We start from the raw sequence: 27,800 nt of genomic DNA, 5'->3' as shown, positions 1-27,800 counted from the left end.
AGCAGCCAATCAAGGAGTTGGGCCAAACGGAAAAGCCGAGGCTCCCGGAAGCTGTCCGTAGGGTCTGACCGGAAACAGGAAGCGGCGTCCCGCACGTGTGGGCTGCGTCGGTGGGAGGGTTCTGCGTCCCCTCGGCTCCCGGGAACTGAGTGAAGCTGGCTGCGGCGGGCGCTGAGGACCAGAGTCGGGGTGCGGGGGCCTGGGGAGAGGCTGGGGGGTCGGGGGACCCGCTGAGCGCCATGGAGGGCTCAGGGGAGCAGCCGGGCCCACAGCCACCGCAGCACGGGGACCACCGCATCGGCGACGGCGACTTCGTGGTGCTGAAACGGGAAGATGTATTCAAAGCAGTCCAAGTCCAGAGGAGAAAGTGAGTCCGGCCGCTGGCCTTAGGGGCCCAATGCCCTATCCTTTAGATACTCCTACCTTCGGGTCTTCCCATCAGGTCCCATTCTTGGCTCTACATCCCCATCTCTCTAGTGATGTCCTCTCAGATCTTCCCACAGAGTCCTCCCACCACCACCCCAGGATGCCATCCTTGGTCCTCAATGTCTTCCTGTTTCCTCCTGTTTTTCTACAGCGTCCCCCTTCCGTCTCATACCGGCCCCCTGCCTTCGGCACCCTTCTCAGACTTTCCAGAGTGCTTTTCCCCTTTTGGCCCCACCACCAGCATGCTCACCCCCATCCCTGTCCTGGGATTTTTCCCTCTAGGTTCTTAAGATCTTCTCTCCTGTTTTCTCACCGAACTCACTCTTCACCCTCTGGTCTCATCCTTGCCTCTCAGCCCGTTCTCCCCACCCCCCTTCTCCGTAGAGATTGTCCTTGTTCCTCCCTAATCTCTCAGCCAGGATCACTCCCATAAAAATAACCCCCCTCCGACCTTCTCTCCATCTAAAAGGACTGCCTGTCTACACAGAATAACTAACTGGAATGTGGGATCACTCTAGGATTCCAAATTTTACACCAGGGGATGCGTGGTTTGGCAAAGTTCAATTGCCCAAAGGTCTCAAGAACTTAAAATTAGTTTTGGTTTGTGAACCAGCAGATTAATAATCATTCTGATTTAGTATTAGAAAAGTGGGAATTTTGATAACTTTTAGCAAAGGTTGTTAAGTCCCAGTTGCTCATTAATGGTGAAAATGTACTGGGGTGTTTCGGTTATTGGTTAATTATCTGAAAAGTACAACCAAGCTTTCTTTTTAGTTGGGTTGTTATACAGCTTTTGACACAGCAGTACGTTCCATGCAGTGTCAAGAGAACAGCTAGCAGACCATGAGTCTAGGGATTGTGAGGCTTAGAATTTCTGGTGAGTGCTCAGTTCAGATGAGTTACTTTACTTCTTTGTAACTGGTATTGAATATGAAAAAAATTTGGTAAGAAAATAATCTAATAATAGTCCCCAAAGCACCAAATGGTGATAACCAAGCTTCTTATACATGCACCAATCCACTAAAGAAAAGAAATACAATTGGGGAGGGATTTTAGTCCAGAAATGTACTATCTACACCAGCTTTATATCCCTCATCACTACTGTACTTTTGTATTCTTGAAACCAGTATTTTTTTCTCCCCCTTCATAATATCTGATTAGAAATGTGTGCTTGCTCCCAAGTACATAAGTTTTGGAAAGTGCCAAAAATAATTATTTAAAATTTTTAAAAAATATATTTTATTGGATTTTTACAGAGAGGAAGAGAGAGGGATAGAAGCTAGAAACATCGATCAGCTGCCTCTTGCACATCCCCTACCGGGGATGTGCCCACAACCAAGGTACATGCCCTTGACCAGAATCGAACCTGGGACCTTTCAGTCCGCAGGCCGACGCTCTATCCACTGAGCCAAACCGGTTTCTGCTATTTAAACATTTTTAAAAAAATATATATTTTATTGATTTATTACAGAGAGGGATAGAGAGTTAGAAACATCGATGAGAGAGAATCATCGATCACCTGCCTCTTGCACACCCCCTACTGGGGATGTGCCCGCAACCAAGGTATATGCCCTTGACCGTAATCGAACCTGGAACCTTTCAGTCTGCAGGCCAATGCTCTATCCACTGAGCCAAACCAGTCAGGAGTTTTCTTCTTAAAAAAATAAAGGTGTTTGTTTTTGTGAAACTTCCCTTTAAAGTTGTAGTAAGAGCCCTAGCCGTTTTGCTCAGTAGATAGAGCCTCGGCCTGTGGACCGAAGGGTCCTGGGTTCCATTCTGGTCCAAGGCACATACCTAGATTGCAGGCTCCTCCCCAGCCCAGGCCCTGTTCTGGGTGCGTGCAGGAGGCAGTCAACCAGTGTGTTTCTCTCACATCAATATTTCTGTCTTTCACTCTTGAAAAATCAATGGAAAAATGTCCTTGGATGAGGATTAAAAATAAATAAAATAAAATTTTAATAAGATAAAAATCTGGCTAATGGGATTTTGTTTGTAATCAGCCATTCTCCATAAGTGTTATTTTCACTGAAAAAAAAAAAAATTTGTGTGATTTATTTGTAAATATAATTTGCTTTTACTAGGTAAGTTTCAAAGAAAATGACCACTTAGGCTAGGGAGTTAGTTAAATCCCCATCACCTTAATGATTGCTTAGTTTTGAGATTTTCTTACGTAATTTGCAAGAGGTGTCAGTGTGTGTCCAGTGGCCTGGCAATCCTGGCAACCCTATATGCTACTTAGGCAGTCTGCAAGGCTGTGAGTTTGAATATCCTGTCGACAGTGCTAATTGGAGTCACACCACTGCCTAGGAAGAGGAATGTCTTGTCCTTGTTTCTCATACCAAAACCACTGTTTCTGTGGCTTCTTCGCTAATGTATGTTTCTGTTGCAACTGGATTCGATTTGCTCTAGTTCATTTGTCAGTTTATGTTCAGAGATAATGCTGTAGATCATCCTTTGTGAAGACCAGTTTTAAGGTAAACTAGATTAAACATATCTTTTCTATTCAGAATGCAAATGAGATATAGCTAATGATTGCATTTTCTTCCCCAGAAAAGTGACTTTTGAAAAACAGTGGTTCTATCTGGATAACGTCATTGGCCATAGTTATGGAACCACATTTGAAGTGACCAGTGGAGGAAGTCTTCAGCCTACGAAGAAAAAGAAAGAGCCTACTTCAGGTGCACTACTTGGATGTATGAAATAGGTGTTCTTGACCTGGCTAGTCAGAAATCTGTCACCCCCAGTTCGTGCTAGCCCAGCCAATCTCCAAAAAAGTCTAAACTCATAATCTAAGAGCTGTAGCTTGGTGGAATGAAGCAAGCTCTGCCTTTGGCTTCAAGATACATGGATTCTATCTCCAGCCCATTGTTAACTCACTCTCTGACCTTGGGCCAGGCATTTAATTCCATGAGTCCTTGCTGCTTCAGTGTAAGCCCAGATCAGAGCCCTTTCAGTGCCCAGAAGCTGAGTAAAGCTTTGAGGTAGTTTATGTATTGGGTGGAGGTTAAGAGGTCTGGCTCATTAGGTTTAAGTTTCAGCTCTATTTTTTGCCTTGACACCTTGGGCAAGTTAATTGGTTTCTCTAAGTTTTATATTCTTATCTGTAAAATTAGGCTATAAATATTTAATGTCTAGGCTATAGTGAGCATTCAGTCACATGACATATAGAAAGTTCCTAGTAGTACCTTGCTTATACTAATTTTAGCTGTTGTTTTAATTAAAATGAAATACTTAATATTTGTTAAAAAGATATACTTAAAATATTTTATTAATAAAATAAATATTCTTAAGTAATTTTAAAAGTAAATGATTAAAATTACTATTAAAGTTGTTTCAAACCAATTCATTAAATATTTTTAAATTAACATCCATATTTTTATTACTCTAGACATGATTAGTCATTGCGATTATAGCAATTCATGAGATAGATCATGCCATAAAATTTGTTAGTGGGAAACACCAAAAATAACCTGGTAGGTAAGCAAACCAGATGGTGAAGTGTGCTATGAAGATGACAAAGCAGGGAGGAGTGTATTGGAGGCTGATTCGATGAGCTGAGACTTGGGTGAGATGATGAGCTCAGTCCTGAGTGATGAAAAGGATCCAGCCACTCACATCTGTCATAAGAGCATTGTAGGCAGAGAGAGCAGCAAGCACCAAAACACTGCTGTGGGACCATGCTTAGGGGCTTAGGAACAGAAAGAAGGGCATTGTGGTTGAGTATGGGGGTCAAAAAGTGAGGCCAAAAGAAGAAAGCCAGGGGCCAGATCATACACAACTTTGCAAGTCATCTTTGGATTGTATTCCGATTGCTAGAGCTCTGTGGTTTTGTACATCAGAGTAAATGAGCCAGTTTGCATCTTAGTGAACTCTGGTGTCGGGTGTATTGTAACAGGGCAAGAGTGGGATCAGGAAGGTGAGTTGAAGAATTGGAGTAGTTATGGCAAGATAGGATGGTAGGCTGGCGCGGAACTGGAAGGCAAAATTTGCATGTACATTCCAGTAGAACTAGAAGGCAAATTTGAGTGACTGATGGGCTGGTTGTGGATATGAACTTAGAAGAAGGAAGATTTTAAAATAATTTCTGATCATAAATGTCATAAAGCAATTTCCTTCCTTAGAGACCAAAGAAGCGGGCACTGATAATCGAAATATAGTTGATGATGGGAAATCTCAGAAACTTACTCAAGATGACATAAAAGCTTTAAAGGACAAGGGCATTAAAGGAGAGGTAATATTCAAAGGTGTTTTGTTTTTGTTTGGTATTTAGGGAATTGCTTGGTTTTTAAAGCAGAAGTTACCTAAGGTAAAATGTAAAAATACTGCATACTTGTTAGAAATAGCTTGGAATGTACATGCAATTCAGTGTATCAAAAATTTCATTCATATGCAGGAATGTAAGCAAGTGACATTACTAACATTGTTAGCAAAGAAAATTTAATAACTTAGTGCCAGTTAGAGCTTAACTTTATTTTCAGCCATGTTTTCAGCTAGTGTCTTCAAGAATGACAGTTGCCTTGCCCTCTCTTCTGTTTTTATTGTATGTCTCTGTTCTTTTATCTTGGTTTAAATGGATTTATAAAGTACTTGTATTTGAATACAAATTGTAGATAGAGTAAACTACAAAGTTCATCCATGTGGACTTCTATGGAAAAGGGGCTGGAGAATCAGACCTTTGGATACATTCGAGGGTAAGAAACCTAAAATAAAATATCAGGAAATCTGCCTGCTTCTTTTCTTATAGGAAATAGTTCAGCAGTTAATAGAAAATAGCACAACATTCCGAGACAAGACAGAATTTGCTCAAGATAAATATATAAAAAAGAAGAAAAAGAAGTAAGTTTTTGTTTGAAAAGGAAATGTTAAACATTTTTGTAGCTTAAAAAACATGTTACTAAAAATAAAATGTTTTTAAACTAGCTTTTAAACTTGGCGCTCTTTTCCTTCTCCCAGATATGAAGCCATCATTACTGTTGTGAAACCATCTACCCGCATCCTTTCAATTATGTATTATGCCAGAGAACCTGGAAAAATTAAGTACGCTTTGTTTCTTTCAAAAGTATAATTGGGGGAAAAATTATCTTTAAGAAAGTCATGATTTTAAGTAAAGTGAAAAACTTGCTCACCTGAATAAAGTATTCTCCTACCCCATAAATTGTAAGTTCTTTTTACTATTGCCTTGATAATCTTTATCAACATACTTTTAATGAAACAAATCTTGAAAAATGATGATTAAAATAATGGGACTTGCTTAGTTAAAATGAGTGAATCCTTTTTTAAATTTTTTGTATTTTAGCCACATGAGATATGATACACTAGCCCAGATGTTGACATTGGGAAACATTCGTGCTGGCAATAAAATGATTGTGATGGAAACGTGTGCAGGCTTAGTGCTGGGTGCCATGATGGAACGAATGGGAGGTAAGTTTTAACATTTTCAAGTTTGTGATTTGAGTAGAGGAGTCTAAAAAAAATAAAAGTAATCCCATGCAGCCAAGCCAGTTTGTCTCAGTGGTAGAGCGTCGGTCTGCGGACTGAAGGGTCCCAGGTTCGATTCCGGTCAAGGGCATGTACAGGCACATCCCCGGTAGGGGGTGTGCAGGAGGCAGCTGGTCGATGTTTCTCTCTCATCGACGTTTTTAGCTCTCTATCTCTCTCCCTCTCTGTAAAAAAATCAATAAAATATATTTAAAAAAAAAAAAAAAAGTAATCCCATGGAAAGTGAGGTGGTATTACTGTGAGGTTATTGAAATGACATGGTCCCACTCAGCTCCATTCCCCAGGACCATGCTGCACAGCCCACATCTCCCAGCCTGTGCTGTGTTGGCACCCACAGATGGCAGTCGTCCTTCACAGCTTCAGGAGCAGTGGGGATGGTTCTCAAGCCTGTGGCTGGCTAAGACCTCCAGGGCAATGATTTCTGTAAATTTGGATAGTGGGTGCTCATCTTACAAACCTAAATTGAGTGGGAAAAATACTAAGGATGTATTCTCTCCTGGAAAATATAACACAGGCTGATTTGCCTGATCTTTCTCTGACCCATCTACACTAATAAAAGATGGAAATTGACCATACCTTTGCAATACCAATCAGGAGTGAGTATGCAAATTAATCCAACAAAGCTGGTGGGTTAATTTGCATATACAGGCGCTGAGCAGCTGGGGGCAGGTGTGTTCAGCACCATCCCTGGCAGCTCCGGGCCTCTGGGCAACAAGGGAAGGCAGAAAAGTTTCTCTGGCAGGAGCGAAGATGGTGCCAGCAGCCAGGGGAAGGAAGGCCCATTCTTGCACGAATCTTTCGGGCCTCTAGTGTGGCTCAGTGGTTGAGCATCAGCCTATGAACCAGGAGGACACAGTTCAATTCCCAGACAGGGGACCTGCCCGGGTTATAGGCTCAATCCCCAGTGGGCGGGGGTGGGGGTTGGGGGTGCAAGAGGCAGCCGAACAATAATTCTCATCATTGGTGTTTCTATCTCCCCCTTACCCTTCCTCTCTGAAATTAATACAAATATATTGTAAAAAGAAAAACAAACCCCAAAACTTTTCAACTACCTTGTTTGAAAGTAATGGCACTGGACTGGGGGGAAGCCGAGACCCAGTCATCAATCATGCGATACTCAAATTTACACAATCTTAGGGTTTTATGGTAGTATGAAGTGGGGGTAAGCTTGTTTAAACTTCTTGTTCATCTGTTTGGGAATTATATTACATCCATTGGGAGTACTCTTAGACTCCAACTCCCATCATCTGTCAGCCTCTGCACAGGGTTAAGTAGAAAGTCCTTCAGTCTTCTTACTGTGGAGGACCATGAGGATTTGCAAAATCTAGAGTCACTTTCTTCAAGAGATGTTTGTTTCGTTTGTCTGTTCAGGTTTTGGTACCATTATTCAGCTGTACCCTGGAGGTGGGCCAGTTCGGGCAGCAACAGCATGCTTTGGATTTCCAAAATCTTTCTTCAGTGGTCTTTATGAATTCCCACTCAACAAAGTGGACAGTCTCCTAAATGGAACATTTTCTGCTGAGATGTTATCTTCAGAGCTAAAAGACAGTGCTTCAGTGGAAGAAAGTAATGGCACACTGGAGGAAAAACAGACTCCAGAAGAAGAGAACGAAGATAGCATGGCAGAGGCCCCAGAGAGTACTCACCCCAAAGAACAAGAAACGATGGAAATTGTCTCTCAGGACCCAGAATATAAAGATCCTAAAGAGAGAGGAAGCAAAAAGGATTATGTAAGAACATGAGAGTCCCCACTGCCCTCTGATATTCCCCTCAGGACCTCAGTTAATTTTGTTTAAGTACTGAGATTTGATTTCGCTTTGCATCATCACCTCTTTCTCCATCTGGTGAAATAATAAATACTGCACACACCAGATGGAGAAAGAGTGTGTGTGTGGGTGCACACAAGTGTATGATAGAGGAGTTTTGTGATACAGAAACGTATATAGTAGTTTAACGATGGTTTAATAATATATTGGGCTGTCTTGTGTGTTTTCAGCTTCCTTAGCAATGACCTCCTGTTGCGTTAGTCGAAGTTGATAAATATTGTTAAAATGTTTTGGCAGACCAGCGTTTCCATAAGCCTGACCGAATGACCTCAGTACATTGGTTTCTTATTTTTCTTGAAGATTCAGGAGAAGCAGAGGAGACAAGAAGAGCAGAGGAAAAGACAGTTAGAGGCTGCTGCTCTGCTGAGTGAAAGGAACGCAGATGGGTGCGTTGATGAAAGAATGTGGGGACACCTTGCTGCATGTGGGCTTGACCTCAAACATTAGCATTCTCTGCTTGTCTGCTTTGGTTCTAGTGGGAGCGGAGATAATAATTGTGGCTTGGGTTTTTAAAGAAAGGAGGCTGCATCTGGTGAAAGTGGGAAATTGGACTGGTTTCAGAGTTTTTATTTTATTTATTTTTTTTAATTTTTAAAAAAATATATTTTATTGATTTTTCACAGAGAGGAAGAGAGAGGGATAGAGAGTTAGAAACATTGATGAGAGAGAATCATTGATCAGCTGCCTCTAGCACACCCCCTACTGGGGATATGCCCGCAACCAAGGTGCATGCCCTTGACCGGAATCGAACCCGGAACCCTTTAGTCTGCAGGCCGACGCTCTATCCACTGAGCCAAACCGGTCCCGGCTGGTTTCAGAGTTTTTAAAGATATTTGAAATTTCTCCAATTATGGTGCATCAGCTGGGGGGTGCGGGTGGTGGAGCATTCAGATTGGTTTGAAATTGGCTAACTTGAGAGCTAGGGAAACGCGCCAAGGAGAGAGAGATTCAGTTGCCTGCAAAGCCAGCATCACGATGTTGGATTTGTTGATAGATGTTTGTTTTTGTTTTTGTTTTTTAAATCAAGAATGTTGCTGAAACCTGTTTGGCTCAGTGGATAGAGCGTCGGCTTGGGGACTGAAAGGTCCCAGGTTCCATTCTGGTCTAGGGCATGTACTTTGGTTGCGGGCACATCCCCGGTGGGAAGTGTGCAAGAAGCAGCTGGTCGACATGTTTCTCTCATCGACGTTTCTAGTTCTCTGTCTCCTTTCCTCTCTGTAAAAAATCAATAAAATATATTTAAAAAAAAGAAAAAAATTAAAAAAAAAATCAAGAATGTTAAGTGCTACTTGCGAGTTGCCAGGCATCATGAGAGTTTATAATTCAGCTTGTTTTTTAGAAATTAATAGCTCATAATTTTATTTGAAATTTCTGGAGTGTATAAAAAGCTCCTCTTTGTGTACGTCATGCAAATACATGATCATTTTAGATGTATTTTAAAACCTGTGCTCCATTTTGGGAGCATAGAGAGGAATATAATCCAACATCTTTCTTGCAGTTTAATTGTAGCCAGCCGTTTCCATCCCACCCCGCTGCTGCTGTCCTTGCTGGACTTCGTGGCTCCTTCAAGGCCATTCGTGGTCTACTGTCAGTATAAAGAGGTAATTAATACTGAAACAGAACGGAGGGGAGTTCTTGTATTCAAATACTGATTCTCACATTGTGTGGCCCTAGAAGTAATTCTTAACAGAACTTTCTCTATGCCTTCAGCCTTTGTTGGAATGCTACACAAAACTGCGGGAAAGAGGAGGGGTCATCAACCTCAGGCTGTCTGAAACCTGGCTCAGAAATTACCAGGTACGTTTCTTCCAGCCAGCCCAGGAGCTGCTCGCCGGAGTCTCTGGCTGCTTGCAGTGGTACTGGAAATAGTCAGATACAGATATCCCCATTTCTGTCTGTAGAGATGAAACAATCTCACGCCTATAACTCAGAGAAAGGGCCCTGAGCTTCCCTGACCCTTTCTTTCTCCTTTCATGTCAGGTTCTGTTACTATGTTACTCTAGGAACATTGACCATGCAAAGCGTTGTGTTTACTTGAGGCCTCAAGATCACTGTGCGGGGAATAACTGGCAATAGCAAAATCCCAAGCCAAGAAAGTGACCCTCTCATCTCTGCTCAGATATTTTAGCAGCAAGTTCAGGATTATTAGTGGACTCCGTGTCAGTTCAGGTCCTCTGGAAGGCATTTGGCAAGATGAAATTAGAAGTGTAAGATTTTTTTCAGGGACAATGCCTCTGAAAGATAAGAGGAGAGGGAATAGGATTAGGTGGGGAGAGTTGTCAGACCATGATGCAGGTCTGGTGCCTATGAAAGCGGGGATTGGGGGGGCGGGGGGCGCGGGGTGACAAAGGAGTAGGGGAAGAAGGATCTGCAGTGCTGCTCTGAGAAAGTGCCAGCCAGGATCATGGGGAACCTCAGCCTTCCCATTAAAGAAGCCCTATGTTGGGCAGAAATGGTGCAGTCCTGGTAACTATACTTGGAGCAGCCATGGCCTCCATGAGAGTGAAGGCTCCAATAGCTGCTAGAAGCTTTCTGCTGCTTGAAATCCTCACAGCCAGTTCCCTCTTGAAAGATCTGAGGGAACACCTCCATGCTGCCACAGGCTCTGCCCTGCTGCTTGGACATCTTGTCTTACAGGACGCTACCGCCCTGGGCTGTCCTGCCCTCCAGGGCAGCCATCGCATTTAGCTGTGGTAGCAGGAGAGAAGTCTTGTCAGAATCAACAGGGCATAGGAAAGGGAGACTGGTGTATGTCCAGTAGCTACATCTCCATGGACCCAAGCCCCACCATTGGCCATGAAGTATCTAGGCCCAGAGCACTGCACAAACCATTTGCCACTACCGTGTTTCCCCAAAAATAAGACCTAGCGCAACTTTGGGAGAAAAATTAATTTAAGACACTGTTTTATTTTCGGGGAAACAGGGTAGAAACTTGCTTTAGGATGAAGAGAAGCAGCTTCAGTTTTATTTTTCACAAGAAAATCACTTAAACCAATTTCGGTACTTTTACTAACACAGTCATTTAAAGGGTGGAGTTCCTTAGCAATTGGTTCATTTAAATGTTCAAGAGAATCTGTTGTCATTTAAATTCTGGTTTCTAGCATGTATATTGTTAGCATGTACTTCACCTGTTTAAGAAAACATGAAGTCTGTTTTTCTGTCTTGATTAGATTTTACCAGATCGAAGTCATCCCAAACTGCTGATGAGTGGAGGTGGGGGATACCTTCTCTCAGGCTTCACTGTCACCATGGACAACCTTAAAGCAGATTCCGGTCTCAAATCCAACTCAAGCACTTTAGAATTATGCAAGACTGAAGAACCAGCAGCTAAAAAACAGAAATGCCCAGAGTCTGACTCTTAACCTCTCAACAGTTGCTTTGATTTTTGTTCTTAGGAAGTAAACTTTAAATGTCCCAATATGTCTGTACGCTTGTTCCTGGGAAAGATAAGTAAGCCTTTTGTTCACCTCTGACAGATGGATCTGGTCTGTCAAAACCTTGAGCCAAAATACCCAGGCCTGGATATGCAGTGGACTGAGATATGGCAATTCTGTTTATTTCATAGCAATACACTAAGTACTTTTAGTACTCCATGCAGATATCTTGAGAATTTAGACATCCTAAAGATATATTTACACAAGATTTTGTTTATATGTTAAGCAGAATAACAAGCATAGTTAAAACTTGGTGGGTACAATTAAGGAAGGAATTTGTGGATAATTTCCCTGTTCATTCCACTCTTTGCAACCTAAGCAATACTGATATGTGTGTTAGATTTACAGTACCAAAAATGTCCACCCTCTTCCCTGCAGTGGAAGAAACTTTTTTAAAATGCCAGATGTTTTATTTTAATAGTTGACAACATAGGAAAGTCAAGTATTTATTTTCTTTTTTTGTTGTTGATAGAAAGGAGTAGTAGGGTGCTTTTTGTATCAATTTACCAATCTTCTCATTTTTTATTCTAAATAAAGTGACTAGAATTTTGGGGTACTATTCAATTAAAGGAAACAAAGGGTTTTTTCCCCCCCCAGAGACTTATGGAGATACGTTATTGGATACACAAATGTATGTACAGTGAGTCCTCATTTAACGTTGTCAGTAGATTCTGTGACTTGAAGCAAAAACAATGTACGTATACTGAAACCAATCTTACCGTAGGCTAGTTCATAGAAACAAGAATTAAGTTCTTAATGCATCTCATCAATGTTATGAAATGACACTGAATGAACCGATGTTATCCGAGGACCTGCTGTATATGTATGTTGGTATATATTCATATATAAAGATATTTATATATATATACACACACAGAGAGACAGAATGCACTATCCCTATAACTCTGACAAAGTTTAGCACAGGGCTTAGACCAGTTCTCATTGCATTAGTGTCACTCCTTGTCAAATGTATTTTAAAGTGCCTTTTTGGTGATTATTAATGCTGGTTTGTTGAGCTCTGACATGATTAGTTGATTAGTCTTTTTAAGCTCTGAAAAAATATAATCACATTATTTGGGCATCTGCCGCAGCCAAGACAAGTGTTTCAAGTCGGCCAAGGCTCTCGTCCACGAGTCTTGCTCACTAAACACACTCATGGTGTGTATTGTTCACATCATTACAGTACAGATGATCAGCCAGGAGCATCTCAGAAAAAAAAAAAGAATGCTTTTCCGAATAGCATGCACTATTTTAATAATGGCCAGTGTGATTACCAGGTACAGTTCTGATTCTTTTTTCTTATAACAATTGCTTTTAAAGAATAAAAGTGTTTTCTACCGGGATCTGTTGGCCTGACATTAATGATGCGTCTGGGACACCGCATTTACTGGCCTTTTGCTGATTGTGACACATGGTCTGTAATAAAACATGCCCTGAGTGGCACCTCACTAAACTTGCCTTTGCAAACAGCACTTGCAGGTATTACCCGCATACAACCAGTTAAGTTTGGTCAAGGGGAATGGGGCATAGATTCAGTAGTGGCTGGTCTCCACTGATGGCTGTTAGAACCATCTCTTCCTTGTCAGCCCATTCCCAAGTTTCATTCTATCCATTCAGTCTGTTCTGCACTACCTGTGTTCCCACCAAGCTGCCCTTGGGGTTGGGGTTGGGTTTGTGGACTGACCTGCATTAGCAACAAGTTAACCCTAACCTTCGAAAGTTGTTTTCCTCTCAATATAGTTTACTTTGAGGACTGATGATTTGTGGTTTGAAAACCTCTTTCTATTTAGTAAACATGGTGACAGTCTCAAGGAAGAGAGGGGGCAAAAAAGAAAAAAAAAATGTGATTTATTTAAATTAGGCTCAGTAAAATATAGCCCACAAGTCCAATCTTGCTCATTGCCATATGGCCTGTAAGCTAAAAATGATTTTTCCATTTTTAAATGGTTGAGGGAAAAGCAAAAGAAAAATAGTTCTGTGACTTGCAAAAATTACATGGCATTCAAATTGCAGTGCCCATAAATTAACTTTTAGTAGAACACAGCCATGCTAATTTGTATATGTATGGTTCCTGTCTGCTTTTATTCTGTGGCAGAGGCGGACAGTTGTGACAGAGACCATATGACCCTCGAAGCCTAACGTATGTGCTATCTGGCTCTTTAAGAAAAAGTGTGCTGCCTAGACAGTGTGGCACAGTGATTGTCAACCATGAATCAGGAGATGGTTGGATTCCTGGTCAGCACACTGTCTAGGTTTCAGGCTCAGCCCCTTGGGCAGCCTATCAATGATCCTCATCATTGATGTTTCCCTTCCTCTGAAGTCAATTAAAAAAAAACATTATATATATATATATATATATATATATATATATATATATATATATATATATATATATATTTTTTTTTTTTTAAAGAAAAGGAAGTGTGCTCACCATGAATTTAAGTAATCATTCTGGGCCCCCCAAACCTGCTGGCAGCATCTGACATGGTTGACCCCTCTCCTTGCTACGGTTTTCCTCCTGTGGCTTCTAGGACATCACTCTCCTGGTTTCCCTTCTTCCTTTCTGGCCTTTCTTCCTCCATCTCCACTGCTGGTTCCTCATCCCCTCTGAGATTAATATTTAGAGAAATATTGCACCAGTTGGCTCACCAATTGCACCTGTTCATTTTTTTTGTCTACACTCCCTAGGTGGAGAGATGTGGGAGATGATGAAAGAAAAAGATGCCCATGAGGTGGCAGTAGCACCCACATTTTATTGTGTAATGGGTGACACCTGACAGGTTTTGAAGATGGAAGGGAGATGTCCTTCACAGCGGAAATCTGCCCAGAAGCTATACCTTGGAGTTGCTACTCAGATGGGAAGCGGGACAAGAGAACTCCCAGGGAGAGGGGAATCGGAGAGGTGCCTTTTGTGTCTAGCAATATTGCTCAGCAGAGTGGCAGGGAATTGCTGGGTCTAAGAGCTCTGAGGGGCAAAAATAAAATAATGTGATAACATATCACTGGCCACCAGATGCCAGATGCGCTTTGGCAGAGGTAGGCAGGTAGGTCCTAAATATCAACGTTTGCTCATTTGGATGATGTTTAAAATAAATGGATGTGTAAAATTTAAGTCTGGCCCTGGCAAGCTTTTGAACTAATAGTCCTCAACCTACAGTGAAGAAATAACCAACCTACGGGACTAATGCACAGAGGCCGTCTGGCTCATTTATAGAAAAGAAGGTGATCTCTCCCAGTTTTAAGGCTTTAATACCATCTCTATGATGGTGACTCCAGGCCCATATACCCAACTCAACACTCCCACTTGGTGTCTGGTCACATATCAAACTCAACATACCCCAACCTGAGCTGCTCATATCTCCCCTCCCAAGACAGTCCCTCCTGCAGTCTTTCCCACCTCTGTTCTTCAAGCCTAAAACATTGGTATCATCTGTGACGCCTCTTTCTCTCATGTCACACCAAATCCATCAGCCCATCCGTAATGTCTCTCTAAAATAGGTCCCACCATCAGGGCCATCATCCTGGTCCCAGCCATCATGACGACCCACCAGGATTATTGCAGTGGCCTCCTTACTGGCTTTCTGATCTCTGCTCTCACTTCCCCACTGTCTTATCTCAAGCCAGCAGCCAAAGTGTTCTTGTCATTAACTTGATGTTTTCACCTTAAACATATATTATTGTAATTAAAAGAAGTTGGTGGCTCTGGGCAATCCTTGACTTCTATTTTTTTTTAAATATACTTTTATTGATTTCAAAGAGGATGGAAAGGGAGAGAGAGAGAGAGATAGAACTATCAATGATGAGAGAAAATCATCAGTCAGTTGCCTCCTGCATACCTACTATGGGAATCGAACTGTGACCTCCTGGTTCATGGGTTGATGCTCAACCACTAACCTCCTGCCCTACCAAAGCATTAGAAGTATGTTAATTAAATGTTTGACCAAATATAGCAGCCTAAGTTGATAATTTTTAAGTAGATAATTTTGTATGGCCTGCGAATCCTATTTAATAATTAGGGAATATGCAAATTGACCATCACTCTGCCACAAAGATGATGGCGCCCACAGGGGAGGTGGGGTTTCCATAACACAAGATGGCTGCCCCCACAGTGGAGGCTGAGTTCCCATAATGAGCCTTAACAGCAATCAGCAGGGACCTGAGGCTACTCGCGCCCCCCCCCCCCTTCTTGCCCCTGTGGGGCTTGACAGGGGAACTCAGGCTGCACCCACTGCTCTGGCACTAGGCTAGGGACCTCAGGCCATGCCCTCCACCCAGCAGGGCTTGACAGGGGACCTCAAGGATCACCCCCCACCCTAGCCTGGGCTGGGGGACCTCAGGCCATGCCCCCCCACCTCAGTGCTGGGCCAGGGGACCTGATGCTGTGCCCCCCACCTGGGGGGGCTTGACAAGGGTGAGACCGGCCAGGTCTGTATCTAGCCCACTGGAGCAGGGAGTGGCCAGGTCTGGATTCTGAGGCACATGTGGATGGGTGGGGACTTGACTCTGGGTCCCACGATGCACCCCAGACTCTGACAGGAGGAAGATTTTCATATCATTTTACTAATTTTCTTTAATCTCTGACACTTCTATTATAGAGAAAAGGCAAACCACAATAATAAAATATTTTCTCTAATTAATCCCTTTTTAGTGTGCATGAGTTTCATGCACTGGGCCACTAGTAATGTTATAAATATCCAAATGGCCCTTGGCAGAAAAAAGTTTCCCCATCCCTGCCTTACAGAGTAAAAATCGGGCCCTGATGGCCCAGAGATCTTTCTGGACCAGATGTGATTCCCAATCCAGAGTTCTTCCCATTATCCAGGCTTTCTCCTCATCCCTGAAAACTGACCATTGGCCGGATATTCCCAGAGCTCTCCAGATTATAGGATTTTTAAAGTAATGTCTTAGCTCAATTCCCCCCCCTCCCCCCCCCCAAACAGGTTCTTTAAGCCTATTTAATCTTTCTCCAGCCTCCAGGAGCAAATGTCTTTTCCTGATCTCTTGTTACATCCTTGAAAGTTTTGCATTTTTTCCCCTATTCTAAATCTAAAACCAATAAATCCTAGTGCTGTCTTTAGCATTCACTTTAAAGAGTGGATTTGGAAATCACACTCCTCCATATTAGCCCAAAGGAAGCTGAGAACATGAAACTTTTGGTTTCAGATGAATCTTTTATTTTAAACTGATACAAACATATTTTTTCAAAGATGGTAGCACAGTCATTGTCACAAGCATGTTAATATGTTGATTTTGCGAGAGAATATGCTACAAGTCATGCTATTTTTATTTTCAATAGCATTCTGGCAAAAATTAAAGACATTCCTGATTGCTTCAAGCACTTAATGAATAATAAATTCTATTTTCTGCCTTTGGCTAAATAAATGGTGTCTTCCGGTGAAGTGGTGGGAAATAGATAATGTGAAGGCTGCTTCTTAAAATGGCCCTTGGCTCCAAGGACCCTCAGCCCCTTCGATTACCACTGAACTTCTCAGCTATTTTCTGTAGTTCCAAATCCATTGCAGCCAAGTTTTCAAGTTCTTTTTCCTAAAAAACACAGAAAAATAGAAGCATAAGGCCCCAGATCAATTTATTTCATTGTAGTCTAAGGCAGCATGAACAGAAAGGGGAATTTTTGATATGTTAGGGGTTATATGAGACACCCTACATCAGTGGTTCTTAAAGGGTAGCCCCTAGTCAGCAGCACCTATAGCATCACTGAGGAACTGGTCAGAAATGCAGATTCTTGGACTCCACCTGGGACTTACTGAATTCCAGATGTGGATGCACAGTCACGTTTGAGAAGCACCTGTGTGGTCAATATGAGGAAAAGGGGACAGCTCTGATCATGTTACCTCTCTCAGGTGTAAATTTCTGATTATTACCAGTCAGGTGCTGGCAAGGAAAGACCACAATTAACTAATATCTCTATCATCTGTTCTTCCTTGGGAAATAGTGATGCAATGCCAGTAAGCAAGGGAAGACACCAAAGCAGTGAGTGGTTATCAACCATGGCTGAAGACTGAAATCATCTGGGAGCTTTAAAAAAAAAAAAAAGTCCAATTCCCAGGCAGCACCCAGTACCAAACAGAATCTCTGGGGTGAGTCCCAGACATCAGTAATTCTGCAAGCTGTCCAGGGGATTACAGTGTGTGGTCAAGGTTGAGCAGCAGGTGGGCAGGGATGCAGACAGTGGCAAGATATCAGGGGTGGGGGATGGAGGGCAGAGCAAGAAGTCGTCTCCATTCCATTAACTAGGGTGCATTATCATGGTGATTAAGTCCTACCAGTTTCTCCCCATTAATATCAGATAGTCTTGGGCATATTAGCATTAACCATCTTAAGTTAATTTTAAACAAAAATCCCCACACGGTACCTCTTCCTCGGTCAGAACTCCGGGGCCAGCCCTGTCCTTTTCACCTTCCGCTGCGTGGTGTGGGCCCAGCAGCTGCTCGGGGTCGTAGAAATCTGGAAACTCAGCCGACTTCTTCCTGAAGTGCAGGAGCTGGTCCAGTTCGGCCACTCGGTCGTACTGCCTCTTCAGATCCAGTTTGGGGACCAGGTTTCTCTTCTCATACCCCCAGTTCACATCTTCCTCAAAGGGCTTTCTCTCCCACCAGTCATAGTTGTATTCTGGGAAGAAATTCTTCTCATTCAAGGTCAGGCCATTTTCATCTTCACCCTCAAGAAGATTGTCGCCTGTGTCGTCTTTTCTCTCAAAGTGGCTGCTCTTCACCTGGGAGGGGGCGTAGTAAGGGTTCAGCAGCTCCCCTAACCTCCTCCTCTTCTCAGTGGTGTGATAGGGAGCATACTGCTTGCCTGGAAGCCGGGCTACCTCCCTGTTCTCCTGGGTGTCTTGCAGGTCGTCCTGCCGCTGCCATGTCCCCTGGGCCCCTCCCTCCCCGTTTTCCTCACCGTAGTTGAGGTCATTTCTGTCCTGCTCTTTCCACTCGCCCTGCGGGTGCCTCCTTGTTTTGTCCATCTGGTTTTCTTGAACACCGTAGTGTCCTTCACCCAAGAATCGTTTCTCTGCTTTGTCTGGGCTGGCATAGGCCCCAGGCTCCCCTACTCTGGCTCTGTGGTGATATTCCCACTCAGGGCCCCTCTCCTCACTCTCCTCACCATATCCATAAGCCATGTTGTCAAGCTCTGCATTGGGGAGAATTCGCCTGTCCTCGTCCTGGCTCTCATCACTGGGAGGCCTTGGAGCCCCGTACTTCTCATTTCCTCTGCCCCCATACCGCCCCCCCGCCAGGTTCTCAGGAGCCTGGACTCCTGCGTAATTCCTCATGTCTTCCCCATATTCAGGTTCTTCCTCTGAAGCCCGGTAGTGGGTTGGATAACGGTCCCTCTTGTCTCCTAAGCTGGCCATGCCCACGTTGGGCTCTTCAGATTCCGCATGGGGTTGTCCCCTTTCCTCAGAGGGAAGATTCCTTTCTTGAGAGGATCTGTCAGGCCTGCTCCGCCCATGGTGATGTCTCGGCCTCCAGTGCCGTTTGTCCAGCTCATGGCTGGCATCTTCCTCACTTTCCACAGATTCTTCCTGGCTCCCAGATTGGCTTTTAGACTCGTGGGAGTGTCTCTCCGGGTTCCTTGTCTCTTCTCTGCTCTCTTGGCTACTCCTCTCCCTGCTGTGTGTCTTCTCCTCCGGGAGCCTGGCCGAGGGTAGTTTGTATCTGGACATTATCTCCTCTTTTTTCTTAGCTGTAGCCTGGTTTCTTTTGTCAAGAAAGGCACTTTGTGTCTCGCCTGGCTCTTCCAGGTGTTTCTCTTCACTGCCACCTTCCCCATGCTCCCTTTTCGGGTGTTTCTCTCCTTCCTCTCCCTCGCTCTTCTCAGAATGGTATGTCTTCGCTCCTTTGGAGACTTTACTCTCAGAGGGATGGAGGCTCTCTTGGGGCTCACCTGCTCCCTCTCGGCTGTGCCCACCTCCCTCTGTGTTGGCCACTGACAGGCCTTGGATGTCTGCCTCCTCCGGTTCTCCTGTGTCTTCCCTACTGGAGGGCCTGTGGGCTTCTGAGGCGTCAGCTTGGTCTCTTAACAATCTTACTTGGAACCTTGTTTTTTCATTTTCACTTTTCTCTTCATCTTTAACTTCTTTTCCACCTGTAATGAAAAATTTAAAAGAGTAAGTGTGACTTCAGAATTGCTTGTGGTTCAACAAGTACCAATCTCAGTGATCACTACAAATCCTAAGGACGCTGAACAATCACTTAAAAAATGTTTAAGTTAATAAAGAAATACTTAGATCCCCTTTAAAAGCAAATGGTATGGAAACTCCTAGGCTGTTTCAATCTAATAATAAATTCTTTATTTTTATGTTTTTATAACACCCAACCATCATTTCTCATTGGTTCTATCGATGATCAAACTGAAATCAAAGTATAGATTTATGAAATACTAGAATTTATAACAAGAAGAAACCTTTGAATTTGTCTAATTCATCTTTTTGCAGACTGAGACCTTGAAACTAAGAGAAGTGTGATTCGGGACTATTCTTTCCATCTTTGCTCTAAGTAGGGATTGAAAAGTTACCATTGTGTTCATGGCTCCACCTAGAATCCAGCTAAATAAAGTTAAATCGCCAAAATAAAAAATAACAGGATTCAAAGGAAAATGGAAAAAAATTTTAATTTTTAGTTTATCAGACTTTTATTACCCATTCAACTATTCATATTAAACCTAGCCATAATGACAATGTAACAGTTTTGGTGAGAAGAAGGGTGTATATTTCTTTATTAAAAAAAAACTACACAGCAGTGGAAAGGCCATTTCTTTCTTCACTCAAGTCCCATCTCCCCAACATGCTCTCAAACGTTGAGAATGAAGACCAGGAGACTGAGTTTTCTTTGTACTTTTCAAGAGTCAACAGTAGATGATATATCCCAATATTTTAATTGAATGCTGTTCTCTCCCATCTTTTTCAAATGCCGACAGCTCCTGTCCTACATCCTCCTTAACTCAAGGACATCCCATGAAAGGAGATCTGCAGTTAACACTGTCTGACTTGTTAGCTGGGAGGTTTGGATTTCAACTTCTATCACTGAATTCAGATAGAATGCCTGCAGCCAACGCCACTCACAGCTCTGGGGCTATATCTGAGCTGACCATTGTAAGGCCCACCAGCTCTCTGGCTATTTAGCACTTGAAATGTGACTGGTCCAAATGAAAGACGTTCTATAAGAGTGAGGTAACTGCCAGATTTTGAAAACTTCATATGAAAATTGTAAAACATCTTAATTTTCCATATTGGTAATATGTTGAAATGACTATATTTTGAATGTTTTGGATACTATCAATATATATCATAAATATATTGGATGTATACAAATTATATAGTAAATAAAATATATTAGATAAAATTCAGAATATTATTAAAATTGATTTCACTTGTCTTTTTATCTTTTTAGTGTGGCTACTAGAAAATTTGAAATTATATTTGTGGTTCACATTATATTTTCATTTTCATGGCTCTGATGAGTCATGGTGGACTGACATTTGCAAAATAGAAAAGAATTGGTCTGTTTTGCAAAAATGTCCAAGAAACAGTGGAAGGTCTGTATCCCCCTGCTTAATGCCCAGCCTGTCATGATAACATTCTCATTTTTTATGAGGCAGTTTAAATATCTCAGACCTTTCACACCTAGATACCTGATGGCTGGACCTCACCAGTCCCTTTGCCTTTTAAGAGCCAGTGGTGGTTGCCAAAACCGGTTTGGCTCAGTGGATAGAGCCTTGGCCTGCGAACTGAAAGGTCCCAGGTTCAATCCCTGTCAAGGGCATGTACCTTAGTTGTGGGCACATCCCCAGTAGGGGGTGTGCAAGAGGCAGCTGATCGATGTTTCTCTCATCGATGTTTCTAACTTTCTATCCCTCTATTCCTCCTCTCTGTAAAAACTCAATAAAAATATAATAAATAAAATAATAAAGATATTTTTAAAAAAGAGCCAGTGGTGTTATGTGCAGCGCTGAAGCTGGTGGGGCTGGCGGAGCTGGCCAGGTAGGCACAGGTAAGCAGAGAGGCTTTGGCCAGATACCACTGTCATTCTGAGAGTCGGCTGAAATAATGCCACGATCAGACAGGATCTCAGCTTCCCGGGCAGAGACTGTGTGGCCCCTTCCTACTGCCTGCTGGTCAGGAGCAGAGTATTTTTATTTTCCCCCAGTTAAACATGTGCTGCCTATAGCAGCTTGTGCCTGAAGCTTAGCACTTCCTCCTAAATTTAGCTTTAAGCTCCCGCAGGTGAGATCAGAGGAGGGCTGTGATTAGCAGCAGAGCCACTGTCCATCTGTAAAACCAAGGCGCACAGCTCACTTTTTCAAGTAAAAAAAGGAACTAGCACGTTCCTTCTCTATAATGTTGCAAGGATGACCCGATCAACCCAGTGGAAGAGGTTCATACACCTATTATGGTTACCCTGAAACTCCCAGTGGTGGATTGAGTCCCCCAGGCAATTCTTTTGGTCAATTGCTAATATTTGTTTTTACCATTTTATGCTTAAGGGTTCATGTGCAGCAATAGCAAGAGACTATTATATTGTAATGAGAAATTTAAAATTTTTTATTTTTGTTGTTGAGGGTATTACAGATGTCCCCCATTCTTTCCTTTGCCCCCTTCTGCCTGGCTCCTGCCCCATCCCTGGCCTTCACTGCACTATTGTCTGTGTCCATGGGCTGTGCATCTAAATGCAATGAGAAATTTTGAAGGTGAAAAGAAAAAGAAGAGTCCACTGTTCCCAGCCTGACTAAAAATTTAAAAGCATAAAGAGGTAATGACAGGAACAGTGTTTTTGGATTTATTTAAATCAGTTTGACTTCTCTCATAAGAGAGACTGCATAGTTTTATAAAATTGATCTCTTAACATCAACTCCCAATTGATACTGCTTGCGTCACTGTCCCGGTTTTGTTTTCAACAGAAGCTGATTTGTGTAGATAAAACATCTCGTCTAGATTCAGAAGGTTATTGCTCTGACTCATTGGATGCTCTGCTTCTACCCTCACCCTTTCCAGTTCGCAGGCCCAGAATTCCTGGTACCATTTGGTTGTACCTCCCTGAGAATAATCTCTGCGTTAAAATGGCTTAACCAATCTGTCATGTAAACAGGCCACATGTTTCCAAGTCACCTTTCCCAGCTTCTAACTTGGAAGATCATCACTGTCAAGAGTAAAAGGCAAAGAGGAGAATACTCTTAAAATATCCTTCTATTCCTCCATCTTCCAGCACTCCCAGAACACTCAAACCTCCCTCCTCCAATCATAAACAAACACTCCGCACATCTTCTTGCACCCCAATGAAAATCCGAACTCTGGAACCAACAAATTTAAGAACTGACAGACATCTCAAAGACAATCTCTGAGTTCAACCCCCTCATTGTGCTTCGATGAATAAGCCCAAAGGGACAGGGGATGCAGTGTCCCAATGTCACATAGATATCAGGTGGCAGAATAGAGCCTAGAAGCCACATCTTCTGCCTCCTCTGATACCAGTCTGGTCTGTACTCACACGCCCCCTCCCCCCCAACACACACACACTGCATGTCCCTGGTTCATTTGGAGGTAAAGTGGAAGGTGAATAGAAGCAGAAGGAACAAGGATCACTTGAGGGACAAAGCTCCCCTGGTAGTGCAGGAAACTTACTCCTCTTCAGGGCTTGTCGGCACTCAGGGGTGATGGGTGGAGCATTGGACTTCGATAGGGCATTTGAGAGAACCTCGATGATGCAGCGAGTCACCTGGGGGAAACCCAAAAGCAGGTTGGCAAAAGCTGGTACCAATGGGATGACAGACTATTCAACCCAGAGCTGATGCCCAGAAAGGCTTGGCTCTGTGAGCTGTACTGGTGCAGAATCCTTGGGGTGGAATGTAGGTTAGTTTCCTATACTAATGAAACTTCCCAGGCCTCTCCAGAGCAATGCAAGATCACATTGGGCCAGGATCACCCTGAGAAAAGAAATACCCATTTCTGAACAAGCTGGGAGGAAAACAGTGGGATGAGAAAGTTATCCTCAGATGAACTAAAACATCCAGGAAGAAGGTGTGAGCCCAGGGCAGGAGGGACATCCTTTGCCCTCATTCCCTCAGGGATGAAAACCTGGTTTTTTAAGACTATGATGTGTTTTTTGTTTTTGTTTATTTTGCTTGGTTTTGTGTAATAAGAAGTGGGAGAATCTACAGTCTAGTAATAAGTCTAGATTCTGGACCTCTATTTCAACTTACCATTTCTTCATTGTGGTCCCTGTTGTCCACTGGCATAGAACTGACAACTATAAAAGAGAAAAAGGATGGAAAATGACTTGAGTTAATTTTGAAAGTGGTGTGTATCCAAACATGAAATTATCCCTCACCTCACACATGCAATACTTGGAGACAGAGGCAAAATTAGAGTTGAACAGAGATAATTGGGTATGATTGGCTAGTAACTGTGTGTGTGTGTGTGTGTGTGTGTGTGTGTGTGTGTGGCCCTGGGTGGTTTGCTCAGTGGATAGAGCCTCGGCCTGTGGACTGAAGGGTCCCAGGTTCAATTCTGATCAAGGGCACATGCCTGGGTTGTGAGCTTGATCCCCAGTGGAGGCGTGCAGGAGGCAGCCGATCCATGATTCTCTCTCATCGTTGATGTTTCTGTTTCTCTCTCCCTCTCCCTTACTCTCTGAAATCAATAAAAATATATTAAAAAAAAAAAAAAGAAATGTTTAAGGAGTGGCTAACAAGGTATGAAGACCCCATATTCTTCCTAAAATGTAGTTCAGACAAGATCCAGGTGACCTGCCTTTGGTACCCAAGCTCCACTATGTTGAGACATTATCCTCCCCCTCCTCCCAATCAATGCTATTTGGGAATATTCCCACTTTGGCACTTGCTCTTTCCACCTGAAATCTGTAAAATCCTCTGGAAAAAAATAACTGAGATAATTCCTCCTCTCATAAACTAGAAGGTGCCTTTAAAAATCTAGCTTTATTATATTTCTTTGGTATTGTAGCTTCTTGCTTATACTTCCCTCTTTTCCCCCCTGACAAATGTAAAGTAGATGTTTTTAATTACTGATATTGCCGAAGTATTAACAGTAATCAGATTTGGGGGGAGAGAAACATCTTTATTTTGTTGCTCTAAACAATTTTAAGTTCCTGTTTAATATAACAAAACAGTATTGCTTCTCTGATTAAAGCTCTTCAGAAACCTTTTTGATGGAAAGGAATTAGGGTCTCCTTGTAAAAGTACATTTTGCATCTTGTTGAGACATATAAATGCGATTGTATTTCTTCCAACAGAATCTGTGACAACAAAGTAGTAATAAAAAAATATTGATTTCCCTAAAGTAGTTACCTTTCTTGTTTTTGCATAAAGATTCAGGAGGCATAAAAGAAAAGCCAGTGATTATATTAAAATAAAGTAGTAAATGGTAGAAAAAATGTCAAATAATATTGTATGATAAATCTGAGCATAACACCCAAAGTATTAATTTCTCATAAGAATATCAAGGTTAGATCCCAGGTTGAACATAAAGCTATATAATAACAAGGTAAGCAGGCCCTTTGAATGCAGAAACTATCTAACCTGGTATAATATGGTTATCATACTCCCACTTCTCTCATGTTAATTTGTAGAGTGCACAGTAGCTACTGTAAAAATGTGTAGCTCTCCTTCCAGAAGCTTTGAAGGGTAGAAAATGAGCCATATGGTTTCCTGAGGTTTCTCCTCAGCCCTGAGATTTTGCTAAATAACAGATTCTGCTAGAAGGTTTCACATTTCATTTCCAGGTATTGAGGGAGGTGGGATTGGAAAACAGCTGTTAATGGATATGGGGTTTCTTTCTGGGTAATGAAAGTGTTCTGAAATTTGATCGTGGTTATACAATCTGTGAATATACTAAATATCACTAAGTTATGTACTTTAAAGGGTGGATGAATTATAGCTAATATAAATTTTTAAATACAATGTCTCCATTTTAGCTCTTATTAAAATATGAACTCTTCTTAACATATTCTCTTATATAAGAGAGCTATAAGTATTGTACCACCATTGTTAAAGAGGCTTCACAAATGTCACTGCTACTGTGATGCACAGTACAATGTACAGCCCAGCTATGGCCTCTTAAGCAATTCCTTTCTGAAGATATTTTTGGCCAGAAAGATCCTAAATTATTCATTTGGATTTCTTTAATTACATTGAGAACATTTATAGGCAATTTGTAAGAATGCGAGCATTTTAGAAAATTCTAAATGTATGTAGCTTGCAATAAAGTAAATGACCACTGGCTTTCCTTTTGTCTCTTTGCATTTTGGATCCAGTAATTGTTGTCAATAAAAGCTTCATATTCATGAATGGTAATACCTCAATTCAAGTTATAATCTCAATTTCAGATAAAAAAAATTGTTTTCTATGAGGTCATTAAAACAGCCAAAGAAAACCTCCAGTTTAATCTAGTGATCTATTTTCTTCTCAATGGTCTCAATACTCCATGACTTTACTTCAATACACACACACACACACACACACACACACACACACACACACACACAGTTTTTAAAAATCTCCAGAGCTAATTTGAAAGATTAATCTCGTATTTTTACACACATCAAGAGAAACTGTCACCCTAGACTGTTTTGCTCAGTGGTTAGAACACTGGCCTAAGGACCTAAGGATCAAAGGTTTTATTCCAGGTCAAGGGAATGTACCTCAGTTGCAGACTGGATTCCTGGCCCAGGTCAGGGCATGTGTGGAAGACAACCAATTATCTGTCCTCTCACATCAATGTTTCTCTCTTTGTGTGTTTTCCTCTCCTCTCCCCATTCCTCTCTCTCTAAAAATCAATGGGAAAATATTCTCAGGTGAAGATTTTTTTAAAAAGAGAGAGGCACTCAAATATTTTATCCTGTTATATATCAATTATACCTCAATTTAAAAAATATAGAAAAAGTTTATCCTCCCAAATTGACTAAAACAATTTATCACTCCTAAGGATATTTTTGTAGTTATTTTCTATTCTATTGCTTTTCTAGAATACAAAAATAAAAACATCTGCTGAAGTCTCCATTCATAACTTAAAAATATCTTAACTTGAGTGTGAAATTTCCTTTCTGCAGCAATGGAAATACAAAATACAGAAAAATATTACATTAACCCTGTGCACATATATACATGAACACGCATACACATATATCATAGATGAACATAATAAAAAGATATGATATTTTATATACATATGAGACTTTTATCTCATCATGTTTATATAGTAATAAAAAAATAATAATAACAACAAAGGGAAATATGCAGGTGCCAACTATATCATATTACATGAATTCCTGTCACTCCTTTGTTATCTAGTTTTAAAAAAGGCAACAAATACTTAAATCAGATACAGCATAAGACCATCACAGAGTCTCTCCAGGCCGGTAGAGAGGGCCTGACCATTTAGAACTGAGCACAGCATGCCTTGGAGGCATGGGCACCTTTTCTCCCTCTGAAAGGGAAACCCAGATATGAAAAGACTGAGACTCCTCTGGTTGGGCTAGGAAGCCCTCTGGCTTTTCCCAAGTCAGATGGTGGAGCGGGGGGTTGAAGGGAATCACCAGAGAAGAGGAGGAATTCAGAACCTGAATCAAGAGGAAGAAACCTTCCCCTGAACCCTCTTTCTCTCCCAGTATGGTCCAGCTAAGAGGCCGGGCCACGGGGAAGACAAGAGTCTGGCGCTGTCCGCGGTGCTGAAGAGCTCGCCGCGCCCACTTACCAGCCACCATCGCGGCTCCCAAGAGGCCGAGAAGCACAGCCGGCTGCATGGCCCGGCTCGCTGCGACCCGCGCGGAGAAGATGGGCAGCTGATCCAGGGGAGCGAGATACGGACCGAAGAAGAGATGGAGATGCTCCAGAAAGCAGTCGTGTGTCTGTGGTGCCCGCGATGTGGAGCAGGCCCCCGCTCTTTTAAAGGGCAAGTCTGGTTGCGGGGCCGGGAGGGGCGGGCACCTGGGAGGCGGCTCCTCCTTGCTCAGCCGCGACGTCACGAGGCAGCCCCGTGGGCGGTGGCACAAGTGGGCGGCAATTTGCGCGAGCCCAGTCTCCTGGATGCTCTGGGTCTGGAGCGGGGGTGGGGAGAAAAGCACAAGAAGGAACGGAAGGGTGAGGGGAAGTGATGCCAATCTGGGACCCGGGAGAGGCGAGGTCCCACTTAGACTGCCCAAGATTGCTCCTCATTTCCCCCTTCCCCCGCCCCCTGCACTTCTAAGTCTAAAAAACTGTGTTGGAGGCTGTGTAGGGTGTGCGGTTCTGTTCAGAGTTTGTCTATGAATGACTAAGTCTGTTTGTGTCTCCACTACCCAAGGAAGGAAGGATAAGACTCCTGCTAACAGTCTGCAACTGAGGTACATTCCCTTGACCTGGAATAAAACCTTTGATCCTTAGGTCCTTAGGCCAATGTTCTCACCACTGAGCAAAACAGTCTAGGGTGACAGTTTCTCTTGATGTGTGTAAAATATGAGATTAATCTTTCAAATTAGCTCTGGAGATTTTTAGAAACTGTGTGTGTGTGTGTGTGTGTGTGTGTGTGTGTGTGTGTGTGTGTATTGAAGTAAAGTCATGGAGTATCGAGACCATGAGAGGGTTAAACCGTGGTGAAAATGGAAAAAGG

General features: G+C 42.5%; 2 protein-coding genes across 4 annotated transcripts; one reads left to right on the top strand and one right to left on the bottom strand.

Moving 5' to 3' along the window:
* The first annotated feature begins 72 nt into the window (after window positions 1-72).
* On the top strand, window positions 73-12,528 carry TRMT6 (tRNA methyltransferase 6 non-catalytic subunit). Of its 3 annotated transcripts, none has more exons than XM_036419498.2 (11): window positions 73-367; window positions 2,977-3,104; window positions 4,548-4,657; window positions 5,171-5,262; window positions 5,380-5,463; window positions 5,723-5,847; window positions 7,297-7,655; window positions 8,052-8,137; window positions 9,250-9,352; window positions 9,462-9,548; window positions 10,922-12,528. In XM_036419498.2, the coding sequence occupies exons 1-11, from the start codon at window positions 240-242 to the stop codon at window positions 11,111-11,113; spliced, it is 1,494 nt and encodes a 497-aa protein (XP_036275391.1). In that variant the 5' UTR covers window positions 73-239; the 3' UTR covers window positions 11,114-12,528. The 3 variants fall into 3 exon arrangements, with proteins under 3 accessions (XP_036275391.1, XP_036275392.1, XP_045430217.1); XM_036419499.2 differs by having other exon boundaries at window positions 74-371; XM_045574261.1 differs by lacking the exons at window positions 73-367; window positions 4,548-4,657.
* A 3,808-nt stretch (window positions 12,529-16,336) lies between these two features.
* On the bottom strand, window positions 16,337-27,149 carry CHGB (chromogranin B). The gene is made up of 5 exons (XM_036419497.2): window positions 26,907-27,149; window positions 23,399-23,445; window positions 22,821-22,914; window positions 17,559-19,288; window positions 16,337-16,729 (listed from the first exon to the last, which is right to left on the bottom strand). Exons 1-5 carry the CDS (start codon window positions 26,953-26,955, stop codon window positions 16,646-16,648), a joined length of 2,004 nt encoding a protein of 667 aa, XP_036275390.1. The 5' UTR covers window positions 26,956-27,149; the 3' UTR covers window positions 16,337-16,645.
* Window positions 27,150-27,800: the final 651 nt, after the last annotated feature.

This window comes from Pipistrellus kuhlii, unplaced genomic scaffold (genome assembly GCF_014108245.1).
Source record: "Pipistrellus kuhlii isolate mPipKuh1 unplaced genomic scaffold, mPipKuh1.p scaffold_m20_p_6, whole genome shotgun sequence".
Classification (NCBI taxonomy): domain Eukaryota; kingdom Metazoa; phylum Chordata; class Mammalia; order Chiroptera; family Vespertilionidae; genus Pipistrellus; species Pipistrellus kuhlii.
This window is presented reverse-complemented; position numbering and strand designations above follow the sequence as displayed.